Source organism: Habropoda laboriosa, unplaced genomic scaffold, assembly GCF_001263275.1.
Source record: "Habropoda laboriosa isolate 0110345459 unplaced genomic scaffold, ASM126327v1 scaffold62, whole genome shotgun sequence".
NCBI lineage: Eukaryota > Metazoa > Arthropoda > Insecta > Hymenoptera > Apidae > Habropoda > Habropoda laboriosa.
This window is the reverse complement of record NW_017100177.1, coordinates 1654891-1673943: the sequence shown is the minus strand read 5'-3', so window position 1 is coordinate 1673943 and position 19053 is coordinate 1654891. Positions and strand designations below refer to the sequence as shown.

Below are 19053 nucleotides of genomic sequence, written 5' to 3'. Positions count from 1 at the left end.
TTTGGAATGAAAATTCTCGAAACCGCTGTCAGCGGGCTTCTCTATCATCGCGCGGCGCTATGAATGACGGGAAGGTTTTACTATAAACAGAAAATTAGTATCAGCACGGAAACAGCCGATTTCCTCATAAAATATTCCTTCTCTGACTTTGCAAATGTCCAGCGGCTTCGTATTTTCGTCGCATTTAAATTCCGCGAGAATCCCGGGGAGATAGTGAAGAGGGCTAGTCGAAATAATTTCATTCGATGAAAACGGCCATTCATACGGCGAGAGTTGGAACCTCGCGGCTGAATGGCATTTTTATGCATATCACAGATTGCACGGTCGGAAAAGCCAACTCGAAGCGAAATCTGGCATTCGGGATAGGACAGAGGCGGAGGGAATAGGATACAGCTGGATATTTAACCGGGATTATGGCAGCTCGTTTGGTAAAACATTCGCGGAAGTTAAGCGCCTTTCTACGTTCTCCGACGCCGGTCTGTTTTAGGTAGCGGCCGGGGTCGCTCGGATAATTCTTATCGGGGCTGTCTCACTGTTCTAACGCAGTTAAGCGTTAGCCAGTTTTGATTTCTTAAAGCTCGACACACCTGGACAGGTTTTTCGTAACGCGAGCTTCGCTGAGGAAGAGATCCAAGCGGAATTGAAACTTAGGATTTTTATTCGAATTTCTTTTCGAGCAAACATATGGAAAATATAGTGGTTTTTCGTTATGAGAATCTTGGCGGAAGAGATCGAAGCGGAATTAACCGAAGCTTGTGATTTTTATTCGTATTCTTTTTCGAAAAAAGTAAAGGTACAGAACATAGCAGAAGATTGTAAACATTTTGGGATTAAGTTAAAGTTAAATAATTGTCAGATGGAACAAAATCGAATTTTGCAAAATTTTTAGAACAATTTTGAATATATCGATTGACCACTGATGGTAAGAAGATTGTAAAATTTTGAGATTAAGTTAAAATTAAATAATTGCCAGATGGAGCAAAATAAAATTTTTGATAACTTTTAGAACGATAATTTTGTATACGAGAGACCACTGATAGTAAGAAGACTGTAAAAAATAAAAACTAAATAATTGTCCAATGGAGCAACGTCGAATTGTGTAAAATTTAATTTGAATTTCTAGAAATGTAATTTTGAAATGTTCAATTTACAGAGTTCTCGTTATGGAAGGGATATGAATTACAAAACGGTTCGATTTCGAATTTTATTCGAATCACAGACGATATTCTTCCGTGCGCAGATAACAGAGTTCAATCTTGTTTGACCATTGTAGTCCACGTATCTTTACACAGCATGTTGATACACTCGTTTATCGCGTTATTTTACGTGAGACGTTATTAACGTGTTCATTTGCATTAACCCAGCATTAACTGCTAACAAATATTCTGATTTAATACACATTTGTGTATTGCATTTCCAATGTTTGGACATTGTGTGCAGTCGGTAAACAACGGGCATAAATAAATACATGCTACCGCAGAGATTAGTTTACGTCCAGAGAGAAAACAGAAATTATTCAAACATTAATATTCCATTGATAGAGCACCGAGTTTCTATTCCGTGGCTGTACAAACAGAAAATTAAGCAAAAATTTTAATCGCAATCATTTATTTTTATAATACATCCTACAACGAGCGTTCCACGGGATCTTGGCCTTCCCTTTGTCATGATTTTGACCGTATTGAATAGCACGGGTGGCTAGCAATTTGTACAAGGGACAACATCCGAAGTGCAAATTGCAAGCACGTTTATGACACGCAAGCCAGTAGAGTCGTTTTTGAGAGTCGATTTATTTTTATCCTGTAATTGTATTTCTTCGAGTCTCTTCGTCCTCAACGACTAATTGCATGTGCCATAAACGTGAATTTCCAAAGAGTCATCGAGACCGGGCCCAGTGAACGTCGACCAGGTCAGGCCGTAGGATCCAAGCCTGGCGGAAATTCCACAAATTTCCCACATAACGTCTTCCACCTCCCCTGACACCACCTCTCCTGCCCGGAATAGGTGGGTGTCGGTGGATCTATCACCTGATTGGCAAAAAATACTTATCAATCAGGTGACAAGACCGGCTCACGAATTTCCCTCGACTCGGAAATTCGTGAGAGAGTCAGTTCACCACCAGACATCAAAGAGAAACATCCTAATCTCTAGTTCAACGCACATCATCCACACCACTAATCCATCATTCAACTGCTTCATTAAAATAGTCTACTACGAATTATTTCATTCACGTTTAAACTTCATTATCATACCCCTAATATCCTTATAACCTTAAACGGTCGTAAGGACATACGCGAGTATAGACAGACGCGTATTCTCGTCAGAAACAACGAGGCAAATCATTTCTGTAAACACAGATATACGAACCTTACTGAAAAATGTCTACTTACTAAAACTTTTTAATATTTTTCTCTGTTTTGTCAAAATGTTTTCCTGCAAACACGTATACTCGCATTGTCGAAATGAAAACAATTTTCATCGTAATATCGTGCTTCGCATAAACGTTTCTCAAGGACCTTTTATGTTTTATGTGTACCTTTAATGAAAACAATTTTCATCGTAATATCGTGCTTCGCATAAACGTTTCTCAAGGACCTTTTATGTGTTCGAGACTGGTAATTGTCCAGGGAGTCTCATAAAACTGAGCAGATCAGCTGGAGCAACGAGCGTGCAAACAATTTCCTTGTCAGATGTACAAGTAGCCGTCATAATCGAGCTGACTTTTAGTGGTGGTGGGTTTGTGTGCACACCCTCGTGACTTGGTCTGTACGATGTGTTTGGTTAGGTTACACAAAGGATGGGTCTTGTGTCGTGTTTCGTACTAGCTACACACCCACTGGAGTCAGCTGGCTTGGTACCCCGTCTAAGATTATGTTTGTACTCGCTGTCAGCAGAGAATCATCATTTTCGATAATAGAGAACCGGTTGGAGACCATATGGCCGATGTTTACGCCTTCTCTGTAAAGATTCTTCATGAAACAAGGAGGAAAAAACATCTCTTAACCCTTTCAGGCTCGAGATAACGATCTACTGTTATCGTCTTTTATTGCCTGCTGTCGTCGAACTGTGATTGTTTGCAAATTGTTTTAAAGAGTTCAGTGTTTTCGTTAGGAAAATTATCTGTGGTTTTTAACTTTTGTGTGTTCTTCCCTTCGACTGTATACTTGTGGTCTTTGGGTCAAAAATGACCCAAAGTTACGTTAAGTTATGTTGTCGTTAAGGGAGCACAAATTTGACAAGAGCAAAAGTTATTAAAAAAAGAAGAAAGCGATGGGTCAAGAAAGACCCGAGGACCGTTTAGTGTTTTCGTTAGAAAAATTCTCTGAGCTTTTTAACCCCGGTGCGTTCTTTCGTTCGTATATACTTAAGGTTTTTGGGTCAGAAAAGACCCAAAGTTATGTTAAGGGAGCACAAATTTAGCAACAGCAAAAATTACTGAAATAAGAAAGCTGTGGGTCAAAATCGTTATTCTTGTTCGAAAAATTCTCTGAGCTTTTTAATCCTGATGCGTTCTTTCGTTCGATTTTGGGTCAGAAAATACCCAAAGTTACGTTAATTTTAAAGGAACACAATCTCGAGCAAAAGTTATTAAAGAATTAAGGCGATGGGTCAAAAAAGACCCGAAGGTCGCACTAGCCTTAACAAGTGCTCTCTGAAAATCGCTAACCGTAAAATTCCTTCAGTTCAGAAAATTCTAATAAGAAATAAAGTAGTTTCTGAGGGGATGAAACGATAAATATCGAATATTTAGCAAACTTGTACGCTTCATAAATGTTTTAATCAAACTAGTATACACTACACGAACCTTAAGACGGATCAGGATGGATTCTAGGTTTGTTCGATGGTACAGATCGATTTATACGAAAGATAATGCCCGTAAGTTGCTTCCTTGTTCGATATTCAACGCGGTGGAAACGTGGCCGTGAATGAAAATCCTCGAAGCCCATTGAAAGCGACTCGGAGAATGCGCTCTTTCTTCCCTTCCTCTTTTTTTCTTCCTTCTCCGCGGCAGAAAGACACGAAGAATGGATATTTCGCTGACACAACGGCTCAACTGTTTTTGATCACTCGAACGCGTATCCATTATCCACCTTAGTGGTCTCTAGCGCGATACAGAAACGCGCCGCAAAGGGATGAAATTAATAACTGTTTGCGGACACGTTAAGCCCCCTTGCACCACTGTGCTTTATTAATGTGCGCCGGCTATTAAGCCAGGAGACAGATTTCTATCGCATTTCCGGCGTTACACGCACGATAATTGCTTCCCTTTTTACGGCCAACGATCATGCTACACGCGGTATTTAGCGGTTTACGTGAATCAATGCTACTGTTACTATAGTGGATTTAAAGCTTGTATGAAAGGGAACGAAATTGATGAAAATTTGTAATTGAAGTTCCTTTTTTTAATATTTCTCTCTGATTCTGTCTTTTTCGAAGTTTCTATCTGCGGGAAAATTTATATTCTGATTTTCGTATTCGACGATTTAACGCGATTAGAAGCTTCGAGATTATATTTAACATATGTTTGTAATTTTTGCGTAGATGTCAACATGGTGGCCGAACCGAAACCCCATCAAACTGGACGCAAGCGGCAGAACGTCACTAAAACTGGCAACGATTGGTGAGTTACTATATTCTTCTTACCTGTTATCAATACTCTCGTTACTATCAAATTTTCACGTCGAAATAAATCGAGTCAGGGGATCAGCTATTCCTATGTAAATTTACAAAAGTGGGTTTTTTGAGCTTTGTCTGTATCGTTAACATTCGATATCATCGAACCAGGTAGCGCAGGAGGTATTAGGTTCGTGTGTGTTAAATTGCGAGTCTTCGAAAGGACCGTCAAAATTTTACTAATGATAATGTATTTTTATATCGTTTGAAGAATTTCGAAAATGAGAAACTGAAGTTGTACTATAATTGGTCAAATCTAATATTCACCAAACGACTCGAGAAATATCACAGAGAAGCATAAAATTTGTCAGTTATTTTCATCAACCCTTTAAGCTCAAATGGGACTCCAGAGTCTCATACGTTCCAACGAATTTTTAAGTTCAGGGATGCGTTAAATTTGTAGAATTTTTCGAGGGTCAAAGTAGTCCACTTTATTCCTTTGGAACCCATGAAAATGTGAAAACCATGGATTTCTGGTACAAGACTCTGGAGTCCCTCTCCGACTTAGAGGGTTGAAAAGGAAAAAAATATTTTCCTTCAAGTTTCCTATGCGCGAACCTAATACACACGAGAAATGGTGGCCAGAGAAGAGGAGGCTGCACAGAGAGATTCTGTCTGAAAATTGGAGTAGAGAGTGTCGAATGTGTCGGTAAAGCGGATGAAAAATGGTGTTCTTCTCGGTATGTTCCCGAAATGTCTAATGTCGCATGGGGACTTGGCAAACGGCCCAAGACTGCAGATCGCATCTCGGTACGGTAAAGTTTGTCGCGGGTCGCGCATAAATCTTCCCCGTTAGACGGAGAAGTCGCGTTTCATTCGAAGGGCTACCGCTTGATCCTGTCGCCGGCCGGGGGATCGCCTTAAGAACAGCGCCAAACAAATGCTAAACTCGATCTAAACCGGGGGCTCCTCGTCGCGTTCTCACAGAGAGAGAGAGAGAGCTGCTTCTAGCCTGGCGACGTGCTGAAACCGTGTTTTACGCGACGTACGTGACCATGAAATCGCGAGGGCCTCTCAAGCTCCGGCGAGATACGCCCGGCCCACTGATGAAACAGCGATAATCGCTCGCTAATCCATCCCTAGCGTGCGATTGTTTAGCGTTTAGGCTGATTAAACTGGCGTGTCTTAGGGCGGAGACGAGACTTTTTGTTCTCGTGAATGATCGCTCGTTGCTTGGGAAAATTGAGGGGAAAATATTGTATCAGTTGAGAACAGAGAATAGAATTGTTTATATTAGAAATGGGGAAGAATGTTTTACATTAGAAGTGGGAAAGAATTTTTTCGTAATTTTTGAAGAATTTTGTTTGATGTTTCGATTGTATGCAATAAATGTACCGTGAGAGGAATATTATCGCGCGAAGTGAGTAATTTTCCAATCTGTGTCGCTCTTTCTTTTGGAAAGAAAAGGTTATAGATTCGAGGTTTTGTATTTCCTGTTCGTGTCACGTTAAGAGCTTTGATCAATGCCGCTGATGGAATATTTTATCACAGAGGCAGATTTACGGTTAATGGAGCGAACTAATTTCAAATGAGGGATAAGCGAGCGTTCAAATTAATACAGAGTCGAATAATACTTTATCGTTGGAAAATTTATTTCACTTCCTTTTCAACTGCTTCCCCCCGTTCATTGTTCGTTTCTTTTTTCTCCCTTAAATTTAATCACCGTTCTTCGGCAGAAACTGTATTATCCTTTTAAGAACTTTCGAATATCAAATCTCTGCAATTACACAGGCGAAAGAGAATTTTTCAGTTAACATATACACCAAGTATTAAAAACAATTTAGAAGTTCATAAATATTCATCTCCCCGGCTGTTTTGCATTCGCCAAACGTAGATAAAACACGTTGTTCGTTGCTCTTAAGAGCATTGTACACGGGCGGAAGTCAGGAATTCCGCAGGTTTTGTCTGTTGAGAGAAACCGAGACGTCTCGTATCGCGTCATCTGGTTTCACGATCTCTCTGCTGGTCGAAGAAAACGACGCCAGGCGAACTCTGGTAACTGGTTAAAGTCCGCAAGCAAAGTGGACCGAGACACCGATTGTTTACCGGGACCAACAGTGTTTCGGTGGCTGCACCAGACACACTCTTCATCCTCCTCTCTGTTTGTGTAGCGAGCGATAGTGGCTAATAGAACGAGAAGAGTAAAGCGCAATTGTTAAAATTTAACGATCCACCGTTTTTCGCTGAAATATTTCTCACGCGGAGAATGAATTTTCCAGCGGTGTTCTCTCGTGTGACATTTCAAATTTTTGCCCAGGCTCTCTTTCGAGCACGCGACAAAAATACAGGCTCGCCCCTCGATCGTTGCGATATTTAATTCCTCGGCGAATCGCACGGGAACGACGGTGATCAGTTTTTCGAACCGGTCGTTTGAAAAATTTTGAAAAATGTAAAACTCGGCATAAAATATGCGGCGATTTTCTTGCTATTTCGCCTGTCGGGAATTTTTTACGCACCGAAAATATCGTCCCCTTCGAAAGTATTAAACATTCTGTTGGTGTTTCTTCCCGTGCAAACGTTACTTAACAAGATTCAGAGCGGCAGCGTTTTAATCGAAATACTCTCCAATATGCGTACGTTTTTGATTCTTTTTTTGCTGGAGGGTTTATTTTCCATTTTTGTACCGATACAGAAAATTATGCTCACTTGTTGGCTTGAATTATCAACGCCGACAATAACGTTACAAAAAAGGCTGTTCCTCACGTCAGACATTTCAGCGTGAAACGCGGGGAATAACGTAACAGGTTATTAATACGGTTTCAACGGGTGTAAAACGGGATATTTGTGCGGACGTATCCTGTGATATTAAAATACGTTTATTCAACGGTATATACATACGTATCTGAAAAAAAAAAAAAAATGCTGACGGGTTGTTCAGAAATTGTCAACTATTCGACGATTTCGTGGCACAAAAATGTTCAATTATACAAAACCGTTGTGTATAATTTTTGGAGCATGGATATCTCTCTGGTCGAATTAGAAAATCAATTAGTTATTGTATCGATGTGTCGCGAGTAACGCGGCTCGTTGCATAAACATGTGTGATATTAAACGTAAATATCGAATATGCTCGTTGGAGATATAAAAATGCACGTTACAGCATTGGCAAAGGTGGTCGCTTTGCTTGTTTCCGCTGCGTGAAAACGTTTAAAGGGTGAAACGTTTCAGCGAAACCCTATCTGGATCGCGGATTATTTAAAAAGGCGTTCCTCTGCGTTGCTGAAATTCAGCAAATTTCTATCGCGAAAAGAAGAAAATTTTGCTGGAACTGCTCTTATTGTTCGTGTGTTGCTTATTTCGCGGATATTAATATATTCGAATATAAAGATCAACCACTCTAGCGAACATACTGCACGTATATATTTTTCATATAATTTTTCGTGCCGCTTTGCACTTAATTTTTTACCTTTAATTCACGCTTTCTGCATTTTCTATATTTTCGCGTTCCCTGTTTGACTCGTTCTGCACTTTGGCAATCTGATGTCAAACAAATTTGATGTATTTCCATATCTCGATTAATGTTCGCCGAAAAAGAAAAGAAAAATGGCAAGATTCGTTATTTTCCATTCAATGTTCTTCGTTGTAAAATTGTAATTAGGCCAAGTATCGAACGTTCAGGTGAAAGTTTGGCGAATTGCAGTGTTTTCGTAAGGGGTCGATAAGAAATAAATTTGGCGAGACAAAAAATAATGACGAGGGACGAACATGGTCTCGTTCACGCGTCTGCACCGATGAAAATAATTGCTTGTACACACACCAGCTGTCCTCTTCATCAGACGTACGTACCCATTGTCCGTCAGACATTTTCACGGAATTGTCGGCTTTATAACGTCACGTCATTTAACCGTCGAGGCATCTTGGAGCAGGGCGAAGTTGTTATCTGGCTAACACAGCTGCTGGCCATTGTGTTTATCGTGATATGCGAGGGGTGGAAATTTTCGATGGGCGATAACGGTCGAATTATGCGTGTTTCGGTTAATTTCCAAATGGTCCGATGATAAAATTAAGGAAAGATTCAAAATCGATAGATTTAGCTAATATGAAAAATAAACTTTCTAATTTCAACAAGCTGTGTTTGTATTCCACGGTGTTCGTGTGTCGCATTTTCCTGCATAAATGAACGTCTCGATGTGTCGGCCAATGGTGTAACGCACGTATGAAAGAGAATTTTTTCGTATCTAGGCCAACCGAATTAAAATGATTTCACGAACCGTCCGGGAATCTTAAACGAAGAGCGTACTGTTAATGTAGGAATAAGTAATTAGGCACGTACAAACTTAACTAGACTTTTAACAAGTTCGTTTTAATCTTCCCCCCTCGAACAGAGTTTCTCAGGAATAACTTTCTATTCCTTTTCTGGAAATTGGCTGTCGCCCGTACAAACCGACTAATGAAAATAATGAAAAAAAGATATATATATGTAATAACCAACGAATTAGCAATCTACATACACATATACACGTACACAAGTGGACAATTTTAACGGTAATATTTCTACGGATAATCCGAAGATGAAAGCTACGCAAACTTGGTAATTCATAGCGTTCTCTCGTTCCCAACTGTCGCCACGAAGGACTTCATCTCTCCTTTGCAGAGGGGAAAGGACTCGTGGAAAATCAGGACTCGAAAGAAATTTCACCCTCCTCGACCCGTGGAAACTCCTCTTTCAAGCCCCTGAGAGAGGAAAAAGACCGTCGTCACCCTCGTTACAGCCTCGTAGCTCGACCAAAATTCTCCTCCAGACGGTGCTGAGACCAATCTGGAAACGTCGAGGCGCGCGGATAACTGCATAGTTGTACACCGCGGGATACCGCGGATGGCCTGGCAGTTTCCGTGAAAAGAGGCCGTGACAAGTGTGAGAGAAAGGGAGACAAAGGTGGAAAACATATTTCGCGCCGGCTGATGCATTATCCGTGAGATGTCTGCAACAGATAGTGTCGTGGGAAAACGTCGATAGCCCTTTTCGCGAATGAAGACTATTCTCGTGCTTTCTCTTCCGTTTTCCACCGCCTACAATCTCTTCTTCTTCTTTTTTTTCTCTCTCTCCCGTTTTCCTTCCTCTTCTTTCCAGCCAGAAAAGAGGGTGACGAAGGAAGAAGAGAGAAAAACAGTTTTTCGCGTGTCCGTTGAGAGAGAGAGAGAACAGCAACGAGATACATTCTTCTCGCCATTTTTTTGATGATTCCTCCACGACGTAATTTTCCATCATCCAGCGGCGAATGACGAGCGCGAAGAGCTCCCCGCAAAAGTGACTATAATAGTTTCCACAGGGAACAATGCCCGGACTTCGAGAGTTTCGAGGTAAATGCGCGTGTTGCTGCTGGCTGCTGGCAGCTTCGCGTTGAAAGAAATTGTTCGTGAAGTACGTTCCCGGAAAGATTCTTGCCCGATGCTCTTTCTTCTTCTTCTCTCCTCCTTTTTTCCCTCCCTCGCTTCTTCAACTTCGTCGTCTTTCGCGGTTTTTCACCGCTTCTTGTTTTGTCCCCATCCTTGTTCATTGATTCCGGGGAATAATATGGTCGAATGGAGGATATCTGGGGGAGAGATAGTAAAATTTGCGGTGCTTGCACCGCATCTGGGATTGCTAGATGTCGATGAGCTTTCTTGAAAAAGAGGGGAGCTTGCTTCTTAGAGCTTCTTTGACGAAGTTTCAGATCGACCAGCTCCATCGTTTTATTACGCTCCACGAACTTCTCTCTTACTTGCGTATCTTTTTGCTCTCATTTCTCTGTTCGTTATCTAGGCCACGTTAATATCTTCTATTGTGTGCCGGCGGTATGGTGCGAGATTACGAATGACAAACGTAATAAAAATGAAGAGTATATTTTTACGAGGTTTTGCGTTGCATCGACCACTATTTAAGGTCATTAGCCACGAAGTTCTGGTTGCATTCAATATGTTGCTGTCGTTGGACTTTAAAGTACAGATTTCTGTTCTTTAAGAATTTCATTGGCTTCTCTAACTGATACGAATGAATATTTTTTGTAGGAAATATACATAATCTGCTTTCTCAGAAGTAACACGACGAACAATTTCCCCGTTCCCCTAACTCGCAACAAAATCGTGATCGTTTCACGATCACATCTCCCCAGCAAAACGATCAAAGGCGTTCTAGTACCTCCATTCACATTGGCCGCACAGCCTTAAATCAATTTCAACAACGTCATCGTACGCGACTGAAACAGGATTCCTAACGCCGTGACAAACGTGACACAAAGAACGGAAGCTTGGCTGTTGCCGTTGCGCCGCCTTTGGCCGAGTAAATAAGTCAAAGTACCGGCAGTACGGAAGAAAGGGTTGAACGTAAGGTAGAAAAGAGGAAAGCGAACGAGAACGCGATATCTCGAAGGCGTCACTTAATATCGTCAGTCGACGCGCAAAGTTCTCCCCGTTTTCCTGCTGTCGCGCTTTAATGTAGCCGTCAATCCGCAACGTTTTCGCAGCTCTCGCGAATTCCCTATTTTCCTCATCGTTTCTACTACTCTCCCATACCAGAGACCGTGCGATCCAAGTCGAATAATCGAAGAGAAAAAGAGAGAGAGAGAGAGAGGCCTTCGCCAGGACCGGTGGTGGTCGATCGTAATCGTCTGTTTTATTCTGGTCGAGCCTGGGGATGCAAATGGTCGTCCGGCGGACGGTCAAATAAATTTGCATATTAAGATATATTTTAATACGCGTGCGTGTCCACAGTAACAGCGGGACATTTAAAAATTATACTTGCAAACTGGGGAACATAATTAACGTCAACGGCACGCACCATTATCCCCGGCAACATTCCCCCTCTCTCTCTCTCTCTCTATGTGTCTACCGGGTGGTTCAAAATTTCTCGACCACCTCTCGAGAGTCTCGGGGGTGGAGAAGGGAAAACTGTGGCACGACGTTGGAATTCTAATTCGTGGATGATGAATTGTCGCGGGAGAGGTAAATCGGCGCGACGGTTCGCGACGCGTCGTTTCTCTACTCGTCCCGTAGAGATAGCGGTTGCACACCTCACATCTTCTCCCGTTCGCGCATTTTTCTCCGGCCGAACCACGAATTTTGATTCACTCGGGACCGTACGAACGTAATACGGTCACGTCGCGGGAAAGTTTGTCCCGGATTGTTCGGGGTAATTTGTCGGTATCTGATCGGTTGGGACGCTTCGAACGGAGACGCGCTGTTTACTCGTTTCCGATTCCCTCTGTCTCGTTTAACGGCCGATGACGATCCGGGGTTGAAGGTAGCTTCGAAAAAGGGTAATTCGACTGTTTAACGTGTTTTTGTCGGGATTTCGTGTGAATTTTGATGGAGCTGCAAGATAAAATGTTCGAATTGATTTGATTTCTTAATTAACGATTTATTTATTCACTCTAGGAAGGCGAATGGGAATCATTTTGACCCATAGTAAAATTTCTATCGTACACGGGTTTTAAAAAAGGAATTTTACAGGAAGTTTACATTTGATACGTGAAATAGGTGTATTTCCTGTACCAAACGTGACTTTATCGCTGTTGAGTCAAAATCATTGTGATCAATTCAGTTTTCAATGGTTTCTTGGAACCGACTCTCGTACTAACGAGTAAGATAACGCGTGTAGGAAATTTATTTGACCATTAACGCACCTCGTATTTACGTAAAACAGTTATTAACGAAGTGTCTGTTAAAATGAGATTGTTTTGCGGTGAATCAGTCAGCGGGAATTTGATTACAGCGAATTTACATATACATACGTCTTTTGTCCATTCCCGAAGATTCCCATAGCTTCATTTTCAGAAATACAATTTCAAGGATCGTTGATACGAAGTCGTGTCAATTACAAACGATTAACAATCACTTCGAATAAAGGGAAACACTGATACCAAGAGTATATCCTTTGATTCAATTATCAGAGACACGCTAAACTGGCAAACTCGCGTAAAAATAAAAAATCTCAAAACGAAAACTACCCTGTATTTGCAAAAATCAAAGGGAAACAAAGTTCGTAAAACCAACCAAACCTAACCTAACCTTTACCGAACAATTATTAATTAATATCGAATCGAGAGAATCCTCGCCTTCCCTTCGGGATAATTCACCGAAACCTCTAATGTGAATTATTATTATCGTTGTTATTATTACCATTCGCGTGAGGTGCGCAATGGCGAGGCTTGAATTTCGGTGACCAATAGAAATTAACGGAACGTTAATTCAACTATTTCGTCGAACGAACGATCACAGGGACAACTTGGACATGGTACTCGCGTGCACGGAACATCGATTCGCCGGTCGAGTGACGAATGAAGACTACTTCCGGCAGAATCGACAGGTCTGTTGCAATCATTCCGTTTGCGGGAGCTAATATTTCATGGTGGAGTGGATACTCGTTGATCGGTAACCGCAAAACCATCCTCGATAATCTCGTTTAATACTCTTGACTTGGAGTTAATGCTTGGCAAATCAGCTTCATCCGGGATTTTTTATCACCGGCCATTTATATAGAACTGTTTGCACACGTAAAATCCCTCGGTTGGCCATTCATAAAACCACCTGTCATTTACGCGAACCGCGCTGTCTTTTTCTGTTTTTTTTTTTTTAGAGAGAGAGAATTACAGAGGCTCGATGATTTCTTGAATGCAATGCACAGTAGCGGTGTTGATAAAAATTTCGTTTTCAACCCCTTAACACGTTGACTGCCACGCCGAAATCACATGTTTTGCTCAGGACGCCACGAAAGTATTTTTATTATTCTAAGCATATAATGGCAAAATAATAATAAACATGGTTATATAAGACAACATTCCTACCCATGGGGCGTTTATCTTTCACGGGTGACCACCGTGGCGCCTCGGTTACACTCGGTGACACTTGATAACTATTTTGGAATATTTATTTACACCAGGGCCGTCAAATATATCTATCCGAAGAAAATTTTGCAAAGAATGTTATCAAAAAAATTTTGCAAGTTTTGGAACAAAGATTGCTAAAAATCGGACCAAAAGGTTACCACATACTGCCCAGATTCTATCGATCAGCCGCATCTATGTTTGAAATGCTTTAATACGATACACCGGTAGATAGAAGATTTGATAAACATTAATCTCTCATTTTTGATCTTCTAGTAAAAATTTCTAATTGTCGAATAGTGCACATTTTATTTCAAAGTATTCTCTAATCAGCGATGATGTTCAAAACTCATCAACTGTCAATGTTCGTTCAACTTTTACAATTATAAACATTTGAAGCACTCCGGTCACCGATGACCACCGTGGCACTACAAGAGAAACAATTCGCGGTCACATATGACCACCGTGGCAGTCAACGTGTTAACCTATGGTCTCTTTTCTGACTGTGCGTCTAAGCGTCAGCCAATCTGCTAATCTGTTGCAGGTTAATTGTATTTAGGAATCCTTGATTTTACAAATTAAAACTGTTAGGATGTGCTCGTGGTAGTTGCAACCAACTTTCGAGCCTTGTCGATTTTAGCACGTGGTGTGCCGACGAAGTCTAATAGGTTCGTCTTCGAAGGACCACCTCTGTGATCAGGAGGACAAAACAACTATTGCTATTCACTAAACTTCTTAAGAGGGACTCGTGGCGTGGTCAGATGACTTCTGTCTTTTCGATAGTGGTGGGGAAGGGTGGTTGGCGAAAACTATTGGTTAAAATCATAGGTGGGAAAAACTACACGAAAATGCCACCCCCCAGACCATAGGTCACTCTCAGGTACCAAGCGTACCCTTGAGTGACGCACGCGGGAATTCCGAGTGCCTCGAACAATCACCGTAGCAGACAATAACGTTAAGACGCGCTTCGGCTCTGGTGACCATATGAATGCAAAAACTGTACAAGTTAAAAAGGCGAAGATTCTAAGTCGAAAACAAGGCAATAAAGGTGAAAAGCAGGTTCTTAGATTGAAAGATTACGATTGTCGTGGTGTCATAAAATTACCGCTGCTACGAAACGAACGAAGGCGAAAAAATATATACAATAGAATTACATGCTAAGAAATCTAAGGGTTAGAAACGAAAGTTAGGATTACGATGAATTTTTTTTACTAATACATCTATTTTCGTCACATCTTGACCAGAATCTCTGCCACGAGTCTGACACGTTATTGTAGATTAAAGGGTTAATGGAAATATTTCGAAGAAAAAAAAGGATCACAACCAATGGTGGTAATTTTTATGGAAGTGGAATCTTTTATATTGCTCGCGAAACGAGTAATTTCGAGTAAAATATTTGCCGCGCTGGTTGACGAATTAATTTGCTAATTATTTTAGCAGAAACGAGCAATTGGCGAATTATGTTACAGCGAATGTCTGTTGTAAATCTATTGTTAGGAAGGAGAAAGATGAAACGATAATTTCGACGTTTTCTTCTTTGGAGAAATCGCGGGAACGCGTCGTTTTTCCACCCCGGAAGTATTAATCACTATGTAAATAGTATTACTTTCGGAGATTTTAAGCGGTTTTAAACGCAACAAGTGAGAAGCTTGAGTAATGAGGGATCGTCCCCTTGCCTATGCTTTCCCTTGACAAGTTTTAATGAAATTCCATATCTGATCCTTTTAATAACATTCATCACGAATCTCTGTTTTGATGAAAATCTGCTCGCTACCGAGACGCTTTAAAGCGAACAATCTCGCGGATTATCTATTGCCCGTTATTCTTTCGTTTAGATGAAAATAGACACATTATCAGATAATCCGCGGCTTTTTCTCGTCAACATTATGAAAGCCGTGCAATTTACTCGCTCGTAACAGTTACGTTCAGTTTGCAAAATGATTCCAATAATACGAAGTTGACGAGCTACTACGTACGAGCTCCAAACTTTTTAAACTCTAATAAAACAATGTATCCGTGAAAATATTTACAAAATAACGATTAAATAAAGTATCATCTTTCAATTTCCAAGTCGTGCGTACATTCAGAAACGTATAAATTAAAATTAGAAATTTAATTATTCGTAAATTTCATTTTATCCAAGGAAATTCGCAAAGTGGAACTTATTCGAGAGAAATTTCACCGAAAAATAATTTCGAACGATAAAATCAGACTTGATTTAAAAATTGTACGAAAAATATTTATTTGAAAATAAGTGAAAATTTGATTGCACGATGAATATTACTAGGGAGATCAATTTCGCGGCCTCGTTGATACTGTGACGTAATTACGAAATATATCGCATTAATGACTGTTATAGCAGAAAATTCCACGAGATGGTAACTTGGTTGCAACGGTCGATATCATCTCGACTGTTGTATCTGATTGCACAGACTATAAAAGAACACAAGCTGGCCTCGAGTTGGCATTTAACATTTCTGACCCGGAATGACCTAATGCAGAGAGGCGCATTAATATAGCTAATGGTATTTCGAAACTTAGTTTCCCTCCCTTGGGACAAAACTCGCCTAATTGGTCCGCTTTCCTCTGTGCACGAATTGAAGCGGTAATGTTGGCTATTCGCGACAGCCACGTATAGTATTACTATTATTTGTAAAACGTGCAAATGCATTCGATACGTAAACCTATCGATATTTCATACCATTTTCGTTGACTCAACAGCCGATGTTTAAGTGCTTTCCTTCGTTTCCCCAGAAATGAAACTACTCTTCCGCCCCTCTGAAGACTCATTTAGATCCGGTTAATTCCAGTCTTTGCTATCTACGTTCTTAATTAGCGATAATATGTCGCATCTGTCCTCGTTTCACTAAAAATCTTCGAGAAAATGGGATAGAAACGTTTTAAAAATACCACTAAATTGTAGATCGCGAGGAATATAAATTTCCATCCCAGATTAATATTTATTCCTCGAGATATTCTAGTTTTCTATACATTTTCTTTGGCTGCAAACAATTCAACCCTCGGATAACACTTAATTTTTCCCAACATTAATATTAATATGAAACAGTAAATATGATATTTATCATTTTTCGCTAATTCCGCTAAAATTCAAATTGTACAAATTCCAACCATATTTTAAAATTAAACATACGAAGAAGGTTTCCGACCTAAAAAAAATACCCCCAAAAGAATGCCGATGTTGGTACGGTTAGAGTGTCGAATAATTCGAAACAAAATTTCGAGCGTGCACTTTTCCCAGCGGAGTGAAAATTTCGTGCAAGCGGCGTAAAATTATTGCCAAGTGCGATAACTTTCTCGCAAAGCGTAGCGAACGTTTAAACAAGCTTTTCTATAAATTCTCCGTACGGTGTGGAAGCGTGTTGTGCTTTTGAACCGTACTGTACGGCCAGCCAGCCGGAGGAGGCCTTCCAACCCTTAACGCCGAACATAAATATTAATAAGCAAGCGGTGAAATTCACGCTTATCGTGGCACCGTGAAGATTTACATGAGATAACACGACTTTCCTTTTGCTATACGGCTGTTTGTGTGGTTCGTGCACGTGTATCCCGGGCAGAAAACACGCCGGCATTTACATACGACGTCGGATAAGGGAGTCACGGAGATCGTTTTGCAGCCGCAACTTTTATCGCGGCTGATATCTCACTGCTGTGTTGTTGCATTCTTTTTTAGAATAAATAACGAGAACCCCCGAGGATGATGAAGCAAGAGCCGTTTCACGTTGCGTTGTTCGCGACGCTCACGAGAGCGGAACACTTTGAGGAATGATTTTTGCATTTTCACCCCCTCGAAAGATCCAACGATAGCGTGTTACCTTTAAACCGTATTTTTCTTTTTTTTTTTTCTACGACGCCTATGATTTGTTTCGCCCGCCTTGACCCCGCTTGTTAATCATCTATCCTAGAAACGATTTGAAAAGAAAAAGAAGGAAGCATCGTGGAATAAATTAGCCGTTTAAAGCAAAAGTGGTGTAAGTCGATAAAGGCGATTTCTAGATATCGAGGGTTGAAGTAAAAGTTGTGCAAAATTCGGGAATACGAACGAATGTTGAATCTCTTTTATGTAAGCTTAGCAATGCAATTTTGCCACGAAAATCAAGTGACTCGCACCATTTTCGTGCAAACCGGGAAGATAATTATTATTTAGATGTAATAAAGAAGGGATCTGCTTGTTGAGGTAGACATTACGTTTCTACTGCTTTCTTAATTACCAAAAAATGATTAAAATGTCTAAAATGTGACTTACATTGTCACGAAACTTTGTGGATAGCGATAACGTTAAACTCTTATTTATCACTTCTTCTTCGAAATCCAGAAATCCGATGCGATTTATCTCACACCAAAGACTAACTTACACCATTCTTGCGCATAGTTCTTACTTATTTTGCCATGCACCGAGAAACTAACGAAGATATCCTTGCACCACCTCTGCACAAAACAGAAGGAATGTTAATCCTTCGAGATTTTCGAAAAGACGAAAAATTCATTTACACCACTTCGGCTTTAAACGGCTGAAACGTGAACGTTGAATTTGATCGATTATTCGACCGATTGATTATTTCGTCTGATTAATCGATCGAAGGTTGGAAATTGTCTAAATGGGACGTAATAGAGAAATAATGAAATAGTTGAATGGTAGGTGATTCATGGGGAATTTTAGGTATTCGAACACTTTAGACTGTCGCCATGTATAATTGAATAGAGATATTGCATTATAGATGATGATGATGATGGTGTGTTATGTATTGCCGGACGGCATTATTGATTTAGGTGCTTATCACTTGAGGCCGTTGTAAAACGTAAATACGTAATTTATTATGAAACGCTGCATTATTAGCGACGTGGCTGTATCGTGTATTACCGAATGCTGCGTTAACGTTGGTGATTACGCGCGCGTGTTCCTTCTGCGCTATTCGTATCTGAATGCGTTGCTCGATAACGTTCGGCTTACCACAAACCGCCGCATAACTCGGAAACCCCTCCACTATGTGTTAAACAACATTGATTAGTGACATTTGTAGAGTTAATATTCCGATAAATTTAATGTCCCTTTCTTGTCTCGTTTAACGCTAATGGTCGTTTCATCGTTGTACATTATTTTTCCAACTTTCACGTTGCACCTGGGTGAGGTAAAAATTGAGATACTAAAGATAAGTTTGAAATAAAAGAAAAACAGTTTTGTCGCTTTTAGAATATTTCGAATTAAATGGAAATTAAGGATTCGAGACTTCTACGATCTGTATTAATCGAGATTTCCGGTCTTAAACTTAGACTAATTATTCGAACAGATTAGCTATTCTGTTAAATGCAAGATTAGAAAATTCTGTCTATTACGATCTTCTATTTTGTCTTCAACCCCTTTATAATAAGAAGCCAGACTCGTGCCACAGATTTCGATTTCATTTATAAAACTGAAGATTGCCAAATCGAACTAATCTACAGTACATCAGCTTTTCTTGCTTAGCATATTACTAAAACAGTAAATAGTTAACGCTTAGATGCACGAGAAAAGAAATGATGCATCGAGGGGTTCAAATTTCAAACTCACTTAAACTCCGAC

At 40.4% G+C, this 19053-nt stretch overlaps 1 protein-coding gene across 1 annotated transcript in view; it reads left to right on the top strand.

The window, feature by feature from the left end:
- Positions 1–3821: 3821 nt before the first annotated feature.
- Positions 3822–19053, top strand: part of LOC108578814 — a 58881-nt gene continuing 43649 nt past the window's right edge. The window contains exons 1-2 of the mRNA XM_017942212.1: positions 3822–3876; positions 4543–4621. Coding sequence (XP_017797701.1) covers positions 3822–3876; positions 4543–4621 — 134 coding nt within the window. The remainder of the gene's footprint in view (positions 3877–4542; positions 4622–19053) is intronic.